Source organism: Rhodnius prolixus, unplaced genomic scaffold (assembly GCF_049639745.1).
Source record: "Rhodnius prolixus isolate KJV_2025 unplaced genomic scaffold, Rpr scaffold_5, whole genome shotgun sequence".
In the NCBI taxonomy this organism is placed as follows: domain Eukaryota; kingdom Metazoa; phylum Arthropoda; class Insecta; order Hemiptera; family Reduviidae; genus Rhodnius; species Rhodnius prolixus.
The window spans coordinates 40,485,166-40,500,422 of NW_027411624.1; the positions used below are offsets into that span (position 1 = coordinate 40,485,166).

At 32.5% G+C, this 15,257-nt stretch overlaps 1 protein-coding gene and 1 long non-coding RNA gene across 5 annotated transcripts in view; one reads left to right on the forward strand and one right to left on the reverse strand.

Annotated features, from left to right (window-relative positions):
* LOC141457941 (tyrosine-protein phosphatase non-receptor type 13-like) overlaps positions 1 to 15,257 on the reverse strand; it is a 274,406-nt gene that overhangs the window by 142,482 nt on the left and 116,667 nt on the right. The window contains exon 1 of one of the 4 annotated variants that reach the window (XM_074135345.1): positions 10,945 to 11,324. The exons of 2 other annotated variants lie outside the window; for them this stretch is intronic. Coding sequence is in view for 1 of the 2 variants with exons in the window: in XM_074135344.1 (XP_073991445.1) it covers positions 5,421 to 5,466 (46 nt within the window). In the remaining variant the exon portion in view is untranslated. Of the gene's footprint in view, positions 1 to 5,420; positions 5,864 to 10,944; positions 11,325 to 15,257 lie in introns of those variants that run through there. One more of the 4 variants, XM_074135344.1, reaches the window with a different exon arrangement.
* On the forward strand, positions 11,398 to 15,131 carry LOC141457964 (uncharacterized). Its single transcript, XR_012460679.1, has 5 exons — positions 11,398 to 11,511; positions 11,902 to 11,979; positions 12,652 to 12,844; positions 14,432 to 14,647; positions 14,997 to 15,131. It is a non-coding gene; the product is annotated as an uncharacterized lncRNA (long non-coding RNA).

Below are 15,257 nucleotides of genomic sequence, written 5' to 3' on the forward strand. Positions count from 1 at the left end.
AATTATTACCTATTATTATAAACGTTTGACTACTACATAAAGTAACAATTACTTTAATCGAAGAATGAACTTAAACAGACGATTTTTATTAAAAATAAAATAATCGAAATCATTGATGTATGTTGGTGTAAGCATTTTTTTAAAAAAGTTTTTAAATTTTGTAGCCTCGTAATTTTTTTTATTTTTTATAACGTTTTCTTTTTAACCTGTAATTAATAGTTTGATTATTATAGATTAATAGATATTACAGTCAATCTACAGTGCTACTTGAACAAATTTTTTGTAGATGAAAATGGCCAGCATAAGGTTCTGTGACATCTAATAAATTCTAAAAAATGTGAAGGAAAAGTTAATGCAGCAAAATTACTTAAATTATATCAACTAAGCTTGAATGAAATGTTGGGTACTTGCTGATTTGTGTACCTTTTGGCGTTTAATCAACCCTTATACTTAACTTTTTAAACTGTAAGTTTTTGTTAAGGAGATTTTTGTACCTTTTGGATAGATTTTCATTTTTGTCTATTTTGCTAAGTTACATATCTGCTTTACTGTTTTTTTTAAATTTGGAATAAGCAATTCTAACATTATAACCTGATAAGGTGTTAAGTAGGAACCGTAACTACCACTGGAGAGATCTTTTTAAAGAATGATTATAGTTGCGGTCCCCAAACCATCCTCAATAACAATTTTTTTGAGAAAGCCTTTTTATATAAAATAGGAAGGTATTTGTACGTAAAAAGCAAATTTAAACTGCGATTTCAGACCTTCCTTTTAAGAGGAGTAAGAAAAATAAACGGGCGATTACAGTACTTCTCCCTAAAAGGCAAAGAGGCAAAGATTTTGAATCGAACGACAATTCATTAATGTAAATAGGTTCACCCATTGATAATTTTAACGATTTCAGTACTTCCTCTTAGTAGGTGTAAGAGCATGATGGCACTTCACAGCCATGTAGAGGAGCTTTAATCACTTCTTCGTGCTAAATTTTATCAAAATCGGACAAAGCGTTATAGAAATATTGGTAATAATAGTTTTAGAAACGGCCTTACTTGGGTGGGGCAAACTCCCCTCCATATGAGGCGTAGCGACGAGACTTTTAAAGTGCAAATCTGTACAAAATTTCGATTCGAATGACACTTCATTCATAAAAATCAGTTCACTTGTCGATAATTTGAAACGATTGCTATACTTCCCCTTAACTAGTGTAAGAGCAGATCGCCGCTTTAATGTTACGTAGGGGAGCCCTAACTCTATCATCCTACCAAATTTTATTAAAATCGGGCTAAGATTTACAGAGTAATTAGTAATAATAATTTTGAAGGGGGCCTTACATAAAGGGGGCTAACTCCTCTCTAATTCGGTGTACAGCGTCGAGACCCCCAAAAGGCACATCTACATAAAATTCCGAATCGAATGTCACCTCATTCATGAAAATCGGTTCTTGCGTTTAGGCGCTACGTAGTTTACAAAAAAGGTAACAACAACAACAAGAAGAAGAAGAAGAAGAAGAAGAAGAACAACAACAATTTCTGAAAATGCCGTTTTTGCTCATTTTCGGCAACTTTTTTCTCAAAATCTATTAGGTCTGGGGGGTTGCAAAAAAATTACAGTTATAAAGGAGGATTTGCCCTACATTATAAAGAAAATTTGGGAATTTTATCTTTTATAGAAAAAGAGAAAAAAATTGTCAAAGTTGGGTGTTTTTTAACGTTACGCTTTTTCGTGCACTTTTTGACGATCAATCCTTATACAACTGTCCTACCGGACAGTTTTAATTCTGTACAATAAGGTCACAATGATCCGCTGTAAAAATATGTAAACATAACAGCAAAAAGTTTAACAATAGTATATTTTCACAAACGGTACCAAATACGAAAGTAACAATGGATAATAAGAAATAAATTGCAGAGATGAAAAATTATTTTTAAAGAATAAGAAAAAAAAAAAAACATTCAAAGAGAACTGGCCATCGCAAAAAGAGAAAGAGAACTAGCGAGAATTGAGAATAGAAGAGAGAAAGAATAAACGATAATCTAAAGAGAAAAAAATGTTCCTAGAAAGACAAAACTCCTGAAGGAAGTACAAAAGAAACGGACAAAAATACTACATCACAGACAGATAGATGATAGATGCACAAACATTGCCGGGCCTTCCTTAACTTTCAAGTCAAAAAATCCCATAATGAGGTCACTTTATACCTGCTAAAGAAAAGATGGCTACAAAGAAATTGCTGGAATTTTAGGCACAATGACAATCATTCCATAGAGACGCCAAGATTACCTTTTGGAATCTATGGATTAAAGAAAAAAAAATTTATTCAGAAGGTAACTGTAACCAAATACTAGTAGTATTATAAAATTTTGCTTTTTATTTATAGTATTCTTTCCTTTCGTAATCCTAAATCGTGTAGTGGTAACTGGTTTACCAAACTATGTTAACCGAACTTTTACATTAGCATCCGGTTTATGAAAAAAGATTTACACCAAAACAAAGAGTGAAATGGCTTTTCCGGTTGGCTGAGTTTAACCAAAGTTATTTTAAGAACTGACAGTAGGTTAAGCTGATCGTTTTTTTTTTGAGTTATGCTAACCAAAAAAAAAAATTCGAACTCACGATCTCACATACCCAAAACTGATTTTTCACTCAATTTAGGACCCAAGAAGGTAAGACCTCATTTCAGGCAATTTGTTACGACTTGTTTCCTTTTACGTAAAAAATGAAGAAAGAAGAGAAAAGAGAAAACTTAACAAAATTTTTTGAATCTTAACATAAATTCGCCCTTAAATATTTTAACTTAAGATAATCAACACAGATTCTCTTACACAATTTAAAATTTCCAGCTTCGAATCTTTCAGTGACGCTACAAAAAATTGTGTGCGTTTCAAGTAAATCAAACTGACCGGAAGCTTAAAAAAAAAAAAAAACTTCCGATTTTTAGATGGCACACTGTGCTCAAAATGCGTTTTTATTAAACGAACAGAAATTAGGTAAAAAGTAAAGTAAAGTAATGCCTATTCTTTCAGGCAGGGCTTAACGTCCAACTACCAATTAGGTGTCGTGGACGGAGGCGACTAGCAAACATACTTTACTATAAATTTCTCATATTAACCATTAAATAAAATCCAAGGCCTAGAGACTGATGAATCGAGCCCACTAAACCAACAATACATCTTAGCTTTGCGGGTATAGCCTATAACCGCCTAATATACATTACTGCATAATTTCTCACATTAACCATTAAATAAAATACACGGCTGAGAGACTGCGAATCGAACCCACTAAACCAACAATACATTTTTGCTTTGCGGGTCTAGCCTATAACCGCCTAACATACTTTACTATAAATTTCTCATATTAACCATTAAATAAAATCCAAGGCTAAGACCGGGAATCGAACCCACTAAACCAACAATACATCTTAGCTTTGCGGGTCTAGCCTATAACCGCCTAAAATACATTACTGCATAATTTCTCACATTAACCATTAAATAAAATACACGGCTGAGAGACTGCGAATCGAACCCACTAAACCAACAATACATTTTTGCTTTGCGGGTCTAGCCTATAACCGCCTAACATACTTTACTATAAATTTCTCATATTAACCATTAAATAAAATCCAAGGCTAAGACCGGGAATCGAACCCACTAAACCAACAATACATTTTTGCTTTGCGGGTCTAGCCTATAACCGCCTAACATACTTTACTATAAATTTCTCATATTAACCATTAAATAAAATCCAAGGCTAAGACCGGGAATCGAACCCACTAAACCAACAATACATTTTTGCTTTGCGGGTCTAGCCTATAACCGCCTAACATACATTTCTGCATAATTTCTCATATTAACCATTAAATAAAATCGAAGGCCTAGATCAGGAGAATCGAACCCACTAAGCCAACAATACATCTTAGCTTTGCGGGTCTAGACTATAACCGCTCGGATACCTTGGCGCCCAACAAAACATTTAGTAAAATAATCCTTGTTTAAGGAAAACAAAAAAAAAGTTTTTAAGGTTCTCCAATCCTCGAAAACTGTACTAAAAAGAGAATTTTCAAAAATCAAATTTATTCGTCCATTATTTGTAGAATAAAGAATTGAATAAATTTAAAAGAAAGAGAAATAAATGAAGAACGTTCAGTAAACAAGAATTGCATCCCAAGAATGAAATGTGAACGGCGAACGGACGAATGACATTTAGAGAGACAAAAGAGAAAGGAAAGTGAACAACACAAATGAAGGGGGTAATCAAGCGTACTTTACAATCTGGAAAAGGAATCTTGAAAAATTGTATTCCATTATTTCATTATTTATATATTTATTTCAACTTATAAATATTTTTATTTGTTCCATTTATACTAAGGGTTACAGGAAGCGTAGCAATAATCTTGGCAAATTTGTGATTTCCAGTTTTTTTATAAAGGAAATTGTCTTATTAAAAGTCTGTGGGGTGCGTGGTCCAAAATAATTCAAAATGAGTAATCGCTGATTGTTCTTGTGATTCGAAATTGGGGGGGGGCCCGAACAAAAAAAAAGAAGTTTGGGATAAAAACGAGAGAATTAAAACTGAACACGGAAATTTAATTTTACGTTTTTTAAGGTGTGCCACAACATCTGAGGAGTTTATTATTGGCGGCCTTCGCCCAGTTTTCCCTCATTTTTTAGACAACACAATCTCCTGCGAAACACCGGGTCATTCAAGCTATAAGAAGCTCCCTAAGGAGGAGGAGAAAAATCTAAGGGGTCCGCCCGCCCAGCCGAGCTGGATTCGGAATCCACCGGGATCAAACACGTTGGGGAATCCAGTATTCCCTATCCCCATTTAATGAAGTTACCCGGATTTTGGTTCTCCCACACTGTCTCCCGCCACAATTTCCTTAATACTTCCAGCAAATGTTTTAATCAAACCTATTTCCGGTTTAAAATTCAATTAGGGCACTTCCCTGTAGAAAGGTTCCCTATGGAAGTCCCAATTTCAATGTATCAACATATAAGGATGGGAAAAAAGAGATGCCAATTTCAGTCATATTTGGTACTGTGCCGAGCTGCCGACTTAGGGACTAGGTCATCAACTTCAGGGCAAATCGTCTTATTCACTGAACTACTTTCTAAAACGAAAAAAGAAAATCTCGCAATTCCTAAAACCCTACAACATTTCAAGTAATGAACACCTAAAAAAAAGAGCATAATATACAAAATAAGACTGAAATTGGAATCTTACTTTTTCATTCTACTGGAACAATGAATCAGTCACCAGAGATAATGGAACAGTAATCAATATGTTGGGTTTATAAAATCAATAAGGAATAAGTAAGTACTCAAAATTCTAAATTTGAAGGGAGTGGGCTCCCAAGTTTTAAAGGGAATTTAAAGTGAAAGTCATGTTAAATGTCCAAGATAGAAAGAACCAAAGCTTACCATTATGAGTTTGTAGAAAACTAGCAGCACTTCTTAAGCAGATCATAACTTTTTATAGATTAAAAGTTTTCCATTAAACTGTTTTTCACAATTTTCCCCCTCCCCCCCAAAAAAAGAAAAATCACAATGAAAATATCACTTCACTACACACAGAAAACTAGGAAAAATAAAGGGCAAATATTTTTCTTCCTCTTCTTCCTTCGCCAATATTTACATATCACGCAGGCACAAACTATCAAAAATAAAAACAAATATAAAACCACAGTAAAAAGGACTCTTTTTTTTTAGAGAGAGACAAGTTACCACAAGTCGTGTTGCTGGGCAACAAGAATGCAGGAGAAGAAACACTGCGACAATAACACTACTAAAGATAACTAGCACACTCCTTGTAGGCAGTCAGATAGTAACTGTTGTGTGCTGCAGAAGAATGCTACAGGGGGAAAAGACCAGCTGAATGGTAAATACCTGAAGTGAGAGAGAGAGACTGATAGAGAGCGACAGTCCCACTGAACACCAACGTTTCTCTTGCCTCACTCTTGCTCCTTCTATCTCTGTTGCAATTCCCATCCCCACTTCTTCATTACTGCTACACAGTCACTCACTCTAGTTTACAAATGCTTGTACTACTATAATAATATCTGTGTGTTGTTAAAAAAAAAACCGAGCGCAGCGTGCCTGGCTGGCTGGAGTCTCAATAGTCTGCCAGCCTTAAAGTCGTCCCCCCAAGTCACTGTCTCTGTACCACCTTCCACAACAAATGATCTGCTTGAACACACTTTAATCATCTGTCCTTGGTGTTTTACGTCATCTCCGGTTTACTCTTCTTCAATTCACAAAGTTAAGAGAGGAAGTATACAGCAAGCGCCAAAATTTTTGTAAAATCGTGAATTCATCTTTCGTCTGTGCGTGGGGAATAAAAAAATCTAGAGTAAAACACACGCACAGATTATTTTCGATTTTCTTTTTTCACGACTTCTAAGTTTTGATCTTATATATTTTCTTCTAGCTCGAAAAATCAAAACGTTTTATAATGCTTACTAACATTATCCAGTTTGTAAAATCGTACTCAACGCTGAAATGAAACATTTAAAGGGAACAGAATAGTATCCTGTTATCCCACTCTAGAACTGTCCTAATACAAATATTCCTACAAAAATGTTTACAATAATTCCTGAACTTTCATTTCAGCGTTGAGTACGATTTTACAAATTGGATAATGTTAGTAAGAATTATAAAACGTTTTGATTTTTCGAGCTAGAAGAAAATATATAAGATCAAAACTTAGAAGTCGTGAAAAAAGAAAATCGAAAATATAAGGAAAATCTGCGAGTGTGTTTTACTCTGTTTTTTTTTCATGCACAGACGAAAGTTTAATTCACGGTTTTTACAAAATTTGACTCTTGCTGTATTATAAAAAAAAGTTTGTGAAGTTTAATTTAGAGCTACGAGTACAACGAGTATCAACAGTGATAATGATATACTCGCAAACTTTTTTTTTTATAATACCCTGAAGAAGGTAGTAAAAATTACCGAAACGTTGGTATAAAGCAAAAAAGTTGTTTTTATTTAAGACCGCACCTCGATATTCACCAAAAATCATCTATCAACAACGGTCGAAAAAAACCAAAACCATCATTGAAATTAATAAAATATTATACACGAGTGTATAATGTAAATGCACGGAAAATCTAGATGAAAGATGAACAGGCTATTGAGTAACGTAGTACTTCCAGAATTTTAGCCCATTCAATGGACACGCAAAAATCCCATTTCTACCTTATAGTGGTGTCTCGCTGAACAAGGATTGACGTCCACTCTTTCCAGAGAACTTCTCTAGCCCCAATCCAAGGCGTCATGCGTCCCCGCTTGCCGAGTAACGGATGGCGCATGTTTGAACTTTAACGAGTAAACAGGAGCTTTCTAGGATACGGGGACAGATTAGAGAAAAATAACTTTTACTGATTTAGGGGGGAAGATATTTTTGTTTTCCTAAGGCAATCTTATATAGAAGGTGTTGGTGGAGGAGGATGCGTTGTGTCTTGGGAGGTGAAGGGTGTTAAGACTTCAGGGAATATAGTTGATCTCATTTTGGCTCCCTCAAATCCCCCCTGGAATTCTCCTAGAAAGTGGTGGGTGGATACCACGGTGTACCCCTTTTCTAGAACACTCCCAGCTTCCTAATTTGGCGGGAGGGTCAATTTTTAATGTATTCCTTTGTTGGACCTATCCTCAGAATATCAGGTGTGGCAGAGTTGGACCAGACATCGATTATCCTACCAGCTGAAAAAAATAGAAAATTTGACACAAACAATTCTTTCATTTTTAGGTTCTTAAGTCGAAGTAAAAGTTGTGATTTACAGAAATGTATTCTTTTTCATCCATATTTTGATTACCCTAAGTGATAATATTCGGCCGATTATAAGACAAATAAAATTATGGTTTCTTATTAAAATCACAACAATATACAGGGTGAACCAGTAAGTATTGTCCATAGGCCTACTGTGGTGTAGTACATCTAAAGTGGAGTTCAATGACGTATTGGCCAACTTCATATTTTCCTCTGTTCTTGAGTGACGTCACTTTAAAGTTTTTTTCTAAAATCATTACTTTTTCCCAATAAAAATGTTATTATTACTCAAAAAGTTTTAGTCCGAATTCGATTCTGATGAGTCGGTTAGAAACACAGATAATTTTGCTAAAAATTGATACCATTTTGAAGCATAAGTTATTCTCTAAACAGCCTCAATCTTCCTCCGGATGCTAGAAAGATAAAAGTTATCGAAATTTTTAAGAAAACTCATTCGGCTCTTACGTGATCATTATCAGACCTAGGTGCTGGCACTTTCTTGTAAAAGTTTCCTTATTTAGTGGGCTTTCAAACGGTATAACAAACGGCTTTCTTATAAAACAAACTTAATTTCTCATACGAAGATAAAAGGAATCCTGGAAAATGATATACCGTTTGAAAGCCCACATTACACAAGGAAACTTTTACAAGAAAGTGCCAGCACCTAGGTCTGATAATGATCACGTAAGAGCCGAATGAGTTTTCTTAAAAATTTCGATCTTTTATTTTTCCAGTATCCAGGAGGAAGATTGAGGCTGTTTAGAGAATAACTTATGCTTCAAAATGGTATCAATTTTTAGCAAAATTATCTGTGTTTCTAACCGACTCATCAGAATCGAATTTGGACTAAAACTTTCTGAGTAATAACATTTTTATTGGGAAAAAAAGTAATGATTTTAGAAAAAAACTTTAAAGTGACGTCACTCAAGAACAGAGGAAAATATGAAGTTGGCCAATACATCATTGAACTCCACTTTAGATGTACTAGTAGTGTAAAACCATAAGATTTCCAAAAATGGCACTTTAGAGAAAGCTCAAATCTCCCCACCACCTCTGGTAACCCCATTTTAACCCTCGATAAGTGGATAGAAACTTAAATTCCACTAAAATAGAGCTTCAGAGATAAATCTAAGCCAGTGCCTTCTCTCAGAATGGCCCTTATTTGTTTTTTCTCTATAAAAATTTATCAAATCAAAGTTTTAGAACAACACATTTGTGTGGAACCAAGTTCAATCGTTGGGGGGCCTTTTATGATGAGAAAAGTTTGAGGGATAATAAACTAGAACAGTATTACTTTCATCCCAGCTTACTAACATATTCCATGAAGATACTAGAAACGAAATGGTAAGTTAGTGTTCTTTGTGGTTTTCCATTTTTTAAGTTGGAGTATTAACTCACACCATTTAAAAAAAATAATTTTTTTTTAAACTCTAGGGATTTCAAAAGTTTCTGTGAAAAAAACCATTACAGAAACACTGATCGCGATACTTCTTTTTTTTCGAGAGATAAGAGAAAATGAGTGAAAAAAAGTTTTCAGTAAACCCCTAAGGAACTCATTCGTAACCAAGCAACCAAATTCAATGAACTAAAAGCTGAACAGAGGGAAGTTTTATATGCCTTGGTCTTGAAGGTTATGTACGCTAAACTGAACAAAAAATGATTAGCAACAGCCTGGCTTAAATCTCCTTCCCAGCGGTTACCGACCAGAAGGCCGCATCTCCCTAGAGGGTCGACCCTATTACAGGGAATATGGCCCGTTAAAAAAAAATTAATAAATAAAAATAAACAAATCTGACAAGATGATCTCTTAATCGGCTTAGAATGCGGAAATATACTTTCCTAAATTAGTCGTAGCTGTAGTTGTAATTTAGCTCGTTAACTGGGAACACAAAACAAGCAAAAAAACAGAACAACACTGCATTCTCGTTTCCCGAAACTATATACATCCTAAACAACCAACCACCTTACTCAGGAACATCAAAAAGAGTTCGACATAATGGAAGTGAACGAGACTGGCATTGACATAAAATTGAAACATAAGACCCCCTCCGCACTGGGCCCCTTCTTTCAAAAAGAGCTTTTTAGTAGAAGGAAACAATATATAACATTTTCCCTGAGGGTCCAGTCGCCAAAAATAATTTTACTTGAAAAACGTCTATAACAAAAAAAAAAAAATTATAGACTATTGTATCTGTATTAGAGACTCTTCAAGAAAAATTAAAGACACTTGTGAGAAAATTGCGAAATTTTTACAATTACAACAGTAAATTTGCATCTCTGTTTGGTAGATTTCAGTCAATACCTAAATATCAAAAGTGACAATGCATTGAAACGAAATATCTAAGGTTATCTTGCTCCTTCAAGATATTCTTTTTAAACTCTATCATCAAAGAATGAACAATGACATAAAATTCTGCAGCATCTAATTCTCAACAGGAACCTTTTTTTTTTTTTAACAAAAATCATTTCTTTGGTACACAAAAAGTTAATACAATTGAATAGAACCATTACATCTACTTACTGCAGGTACTTGTGCAACACAAGTGTAGTTTCTCAAGCATTTTGAACAAGAAATTACAAAAATAGCGAACCATTTTAGGAAAATAAGACAAACAATCAATGTTTAAAACGAGCAAAAGTTGTGAACTACTAGTTTGAACTAAAATTATAAAATTTTTTTTAGCTTTAATGCTATTCACAGTAAAAATCTCGTTCACAAAAACTTAACAGTTAAACGACAAAAAGTACACAAATAAACAAGTACCCAACATTTCAATAATACTTCAGCTCGTAATTTCAACCATTTAAAAACGTTTGAAAAAGCTTATATATTTTTATCAAATTTTATAACAATAATATGATATAAGTAATTTTAGTGCATCAAATTTGCATTAATATCGTTTAGAATTAGGTGACACTGACCCTTATGTTAAGATTAATTAAACTGTGAAATGCACTTCATGTCTGTACTTAGCTATAAACTATAAAAATCCTATTTCTATATTACGCCATTTTGGCTAAGCCCTATTTCTGGATGTATTGAAATTAGAATTATATAATATTAAATAAGAAAAAAGCTACACATACATCCAAAATTTACACGAAGATTATCCAAAAAAATGGAAGTTAAAAAACGAATTACACTATAATGTTAATTTACTGTTAAATTAAACATACCTTTTCTTTTTTATATAAGGGCGTTCAACCATTTTGATTCCTGAAGTACTATTTCTTTGATTCACTACACTATTATGAATAATATTCATTAGCACATAACTATTAGATATTGTTAATTTTTCAATACTTTTACAATATATTTCAATTAAAACTAATAAGCAAACAGTTTTTACCAAGAAAAGCACAATCACTTTCTTGAAGTCACATTCCCACATAACGCCACGAAAAAAGATGAACTGAAGAATGACATCATCACCAATGTCTTATATATTCATAAATCATAATTTTCTAAAAAAGTACACTTATTTATCTAAAATCATTAACATTTTTTTTTTAATTTAGGTTTTCACAACGCCACAATTTTGAATCTGAGTTCCTAAATTTTTATTTTTCATTGTATATACAAGACTTATTAGCAATTTGCTTGCCCTCCATTAATAGGCCAGTAATGTGACGTAATCAAAATAAATATGTCCAACTCTAGAAGTACAAGAAGATAACAACAATTAAAGCGATGAACTAAGGATATCTACCATAATCAACTGAAAAAATTGAAAAAGACACTAAGTAAGAGTTGTATTTAAAACAGTTAATCAGATTATATGAGATGTAAGCAATTAAAATGTACTTAAGTTTCATAAGATCAAGAATAGCAAATTAAATCCCAATTCAAAATAAGCCATGCAGTTAATTATAATCCATCTTAAGTATACTTACTTTTATTTTCTAAGAACTCAAATGAAATGAATGCTTTAAAGTCATTTCCCTAAAACAACACTGAACTTCTAAATGCACAGATTTATCAAAAAATCATTTGTTTCCTTTGGGCGTTACATAAAATTATTTGCATTCTTTCTCGAGTAAATTTTGAACTAAAGTAAATAACATAAGTTTTGTTTGTATCTTTTACAATGTAGTTAAAACATGTTTAATTTTAAACGTACCTTGTGTTCACAGATATTTCCGGATGAATCCATTTTAAGGAATTCTCAAAACAATACTAAACTCAAAAGAAGTGGATTTCTCCTTTTTTGAGTAAGTTCACTTGGAATAATTATTTAGAAATCACTTTTAAGTTTTTGCTTAAACATAGATTCTGCTGAATTCATTGCTTATTCAAAAAAATGAGATAGTTTTCTAACATCAACTATCTTATCTTCGTTCACAAAACAATTCCTGAATGGGAAAAAAACAATTTCAAAAGCTTTTGAATTATTTTAAAATCCTCAAGATGATTGATTTTTGTTGGATTTATCATTTAAAGAAGTAAAGAAAGAAAGTAATTAGGGGAACAAATAAGAATGTACTTGTAACATACCTTAAAATATTGTTATTTTAAATAACAGGAATTATTCCTAAGCGTTATGTAGTATCATTTTTAAGTTTAATGTATCAATTAAACGATAATTTCAATCAAAAAATCATATAGAGCAATATTGCTTTATAAATTGTAAACAGCAAAAGGCAAGTCACAAATTTATAACCTTAAAATTGTAACAAATGAAAAACCTCAGTCATTTTTATTCAAAAGCAATTATTTATTAACCATCCATCCAGGAGCGTCATTTGTAAACATATTTTGTGTATGAAATGTGGAATAACCTATGTAAATTTTAAAAATCAACTATCCTTTGCATTTATTAGGGTTCAATAATTGGTTTTGAAATAATAAGCTTAATTTATGTAGTGTTGTTATTTTATTTTCAGGGCTGATACATGATAATCTAACCAAAACGTTTGAAAGGAATGTACAGTAACATTTAAAGGCTAAAGAAAAGGAGATTTTAAAGTGATTTTGGACTCAAGAACATTTTTAAAATTTTCGTTGTTCACAAAAGTTGATGGATTTACTTCCTTCTGCAAACTAATAGGAGAATTGGTTTCGCACCCTTCAATACAGGTAAATCTAAATCCCATAAACTTAATTGAAAACAAGAAATTCTCGCTGAAAAGCATTCCACTTTCAATGAAATCCATCAAAAAGTCAATTTTATCATTCTTAAGCTTTATTTAATTCTCTTAACCACAAGTTCAAACGCATCACTTACAAGCAGGGTGTATGAATTTACTTAAGTTTGTATTTCTTTCTTATAATGTGTGTTCTCTTTAAGAGTAGAGGATTAACAGAAAGCCTGCCATTCTTTTCTGTTATATGCCTTTGTTCTTGCTTTAGTCCAAGTCTTACTTTCTTTTCTTCAAACTTCAGGTTAGTCTTCAAGGTTATCCTCCCTTTATACTCTTAAGTCTTCTACCCTAGACCCTTGCCATACACGCTCTTAACGTACTTTAGTTTAAACTCTTCACCTTTAAGATTTTTCTATGTTTGAAACAATTACTGTTGTACTGTAAGCAACAATATAGTTTTTCAAGATTCTGATGAGAAAACTTCTACGATTAGATTGACATTTATTGGCGAACAATTCTTCAATGAGTGTAGCAAGTTAAAGCCACAAAGCCTTCGCTAATTTACAAAATCCAAGGCTTCACCTACTAGTCATTTTTGTTCTGATATTAGGTCTTACTAAAAGATCTCCTCTCGTTAACAGCCTTTCCTTCTTCTCCTGACATAGTTAGTAGCTCTAGGCTAATCAATCTTACCCTTTTAAGGTCATTAGGTTAGGCTGAATAAACCTTTATAAATTACCTGTACTGTAAAGAGCTCAGACATTGCACTTATCTACTTTCTGTTTTTCAAGTTGATGAGATGATATGTTTTATTCCTCATTTATCATTGTTTTCCGTGAGCTGGTTACTCTTTGCAAGTTTAAAGTATTACTCCTCCAGTAAACTTATGGCTATTTGTTTTATAGATTTCAATGACAAAAATCCTATTGTTCATGATGCCCCCAACAAACGATACGTCATCAGAACTTATTCCAAAGACCGGTTTGCGATAATCCTCAACCACTCTCCTAAACAATATATTGAGATATGGTCAAAGGGAGTCAACCTCACAATTTTTGGAGTGGGTCTTTGGAAATAGAAAGGGAACAATAGTTTGAGATATTTCAAAAGTTTTTCCCAATTCTTCAAGCATTTTCTACAATTGATGGCACTCTTATTAGTAGAATTAAGATGCCGAGTTTTAGAAAAGTGATAATATTGATGGTGAAGAGGCACCAGTTAAGCAAAATGAAGATGAATTGGCCCGAACCTGGTTCAAACATTGGGCAAAGTTGTGGTTTTAAAAAGTTAATCACTTAAAAAATTTAATCGTCACAAGTGATTAAAACTGAATTTGGAATTTAAGTCAATCAAGTAAAATTGAATTTGATTATGATTATTTAATTTTAATTTGTTTATGATTAAAAATTTTAGTTGAATTTAATTCAATCAACTAATTTTAGCCGATTAAATTTTAATTTTTAATCAAGATTAAAATTAAATTTCGTTTTAATTCAATTGGAATTTAATAGATCAAGTTTTTGCCCATATCTGCTATTAACATCAAGGACTTAATGAATTACGCATATTGATTGAATTTCAGAGAGTTCTACGGATTCCTAAAATTTTCAAAAATCTTAAAAGAGATAGTTTTACTTAAAGCTCCTCAGAACGCTGCTTGATTTTCAACTTCTGTAAAATATGAATGGACGACTCATGGAGATTCTAGATGCGGAAGAAGCTGTTAAGCAACTATTCTTTTTGACTTGCACGAATTTTATAAAAGATTGAGCTGATTGCTTTTCCAACCAATATATTGGTAATATGAGGCTTTAGAAGCCAAATGTAGATGTGAATACCAATATGTTAAGTTCTTCCATTCCATCGAAAACAATTACACAGTTTCTAGCTGTATTTATCGAAATAATTTAATTGCTTTTGAAAATATTTATTAATCTTTACTTAATACTAACAAATAGATTGAATGGATTAACAAAATTGATCTTAGCTTAACTATGTTTATGTTGGAACTGATGGGAGTTATATAACAGGTTTAACCCTTTGTCATAGCCTCTAATTCATAGCCCCATTTAGGGTAACATCAGTTCCAACATAAACTTAGTTCCCCATCAGTACTTCCCAAGTAATATTTTTATTATTTATTTCAGGCTAGCTAACTAACTTCAGATCTGATATCGTAGACGGAGCCAAATAGCTGACATGCTTTAGTCACTTTAAATAAAGTAACTCAATTTATAAAGAGCAAATATTTTTAATCAACATTAATAAATATTAAAAGTTTTAATAAAATCATTAAAGAACAATAATAAATTTAAATAAAAAGAATATATGCTCAGATTCAAAGTTGTTTAAATTATAAGGAATAATTTAAAGAATAAAAATTCTGTGAGTTCATGTACTTTTATATT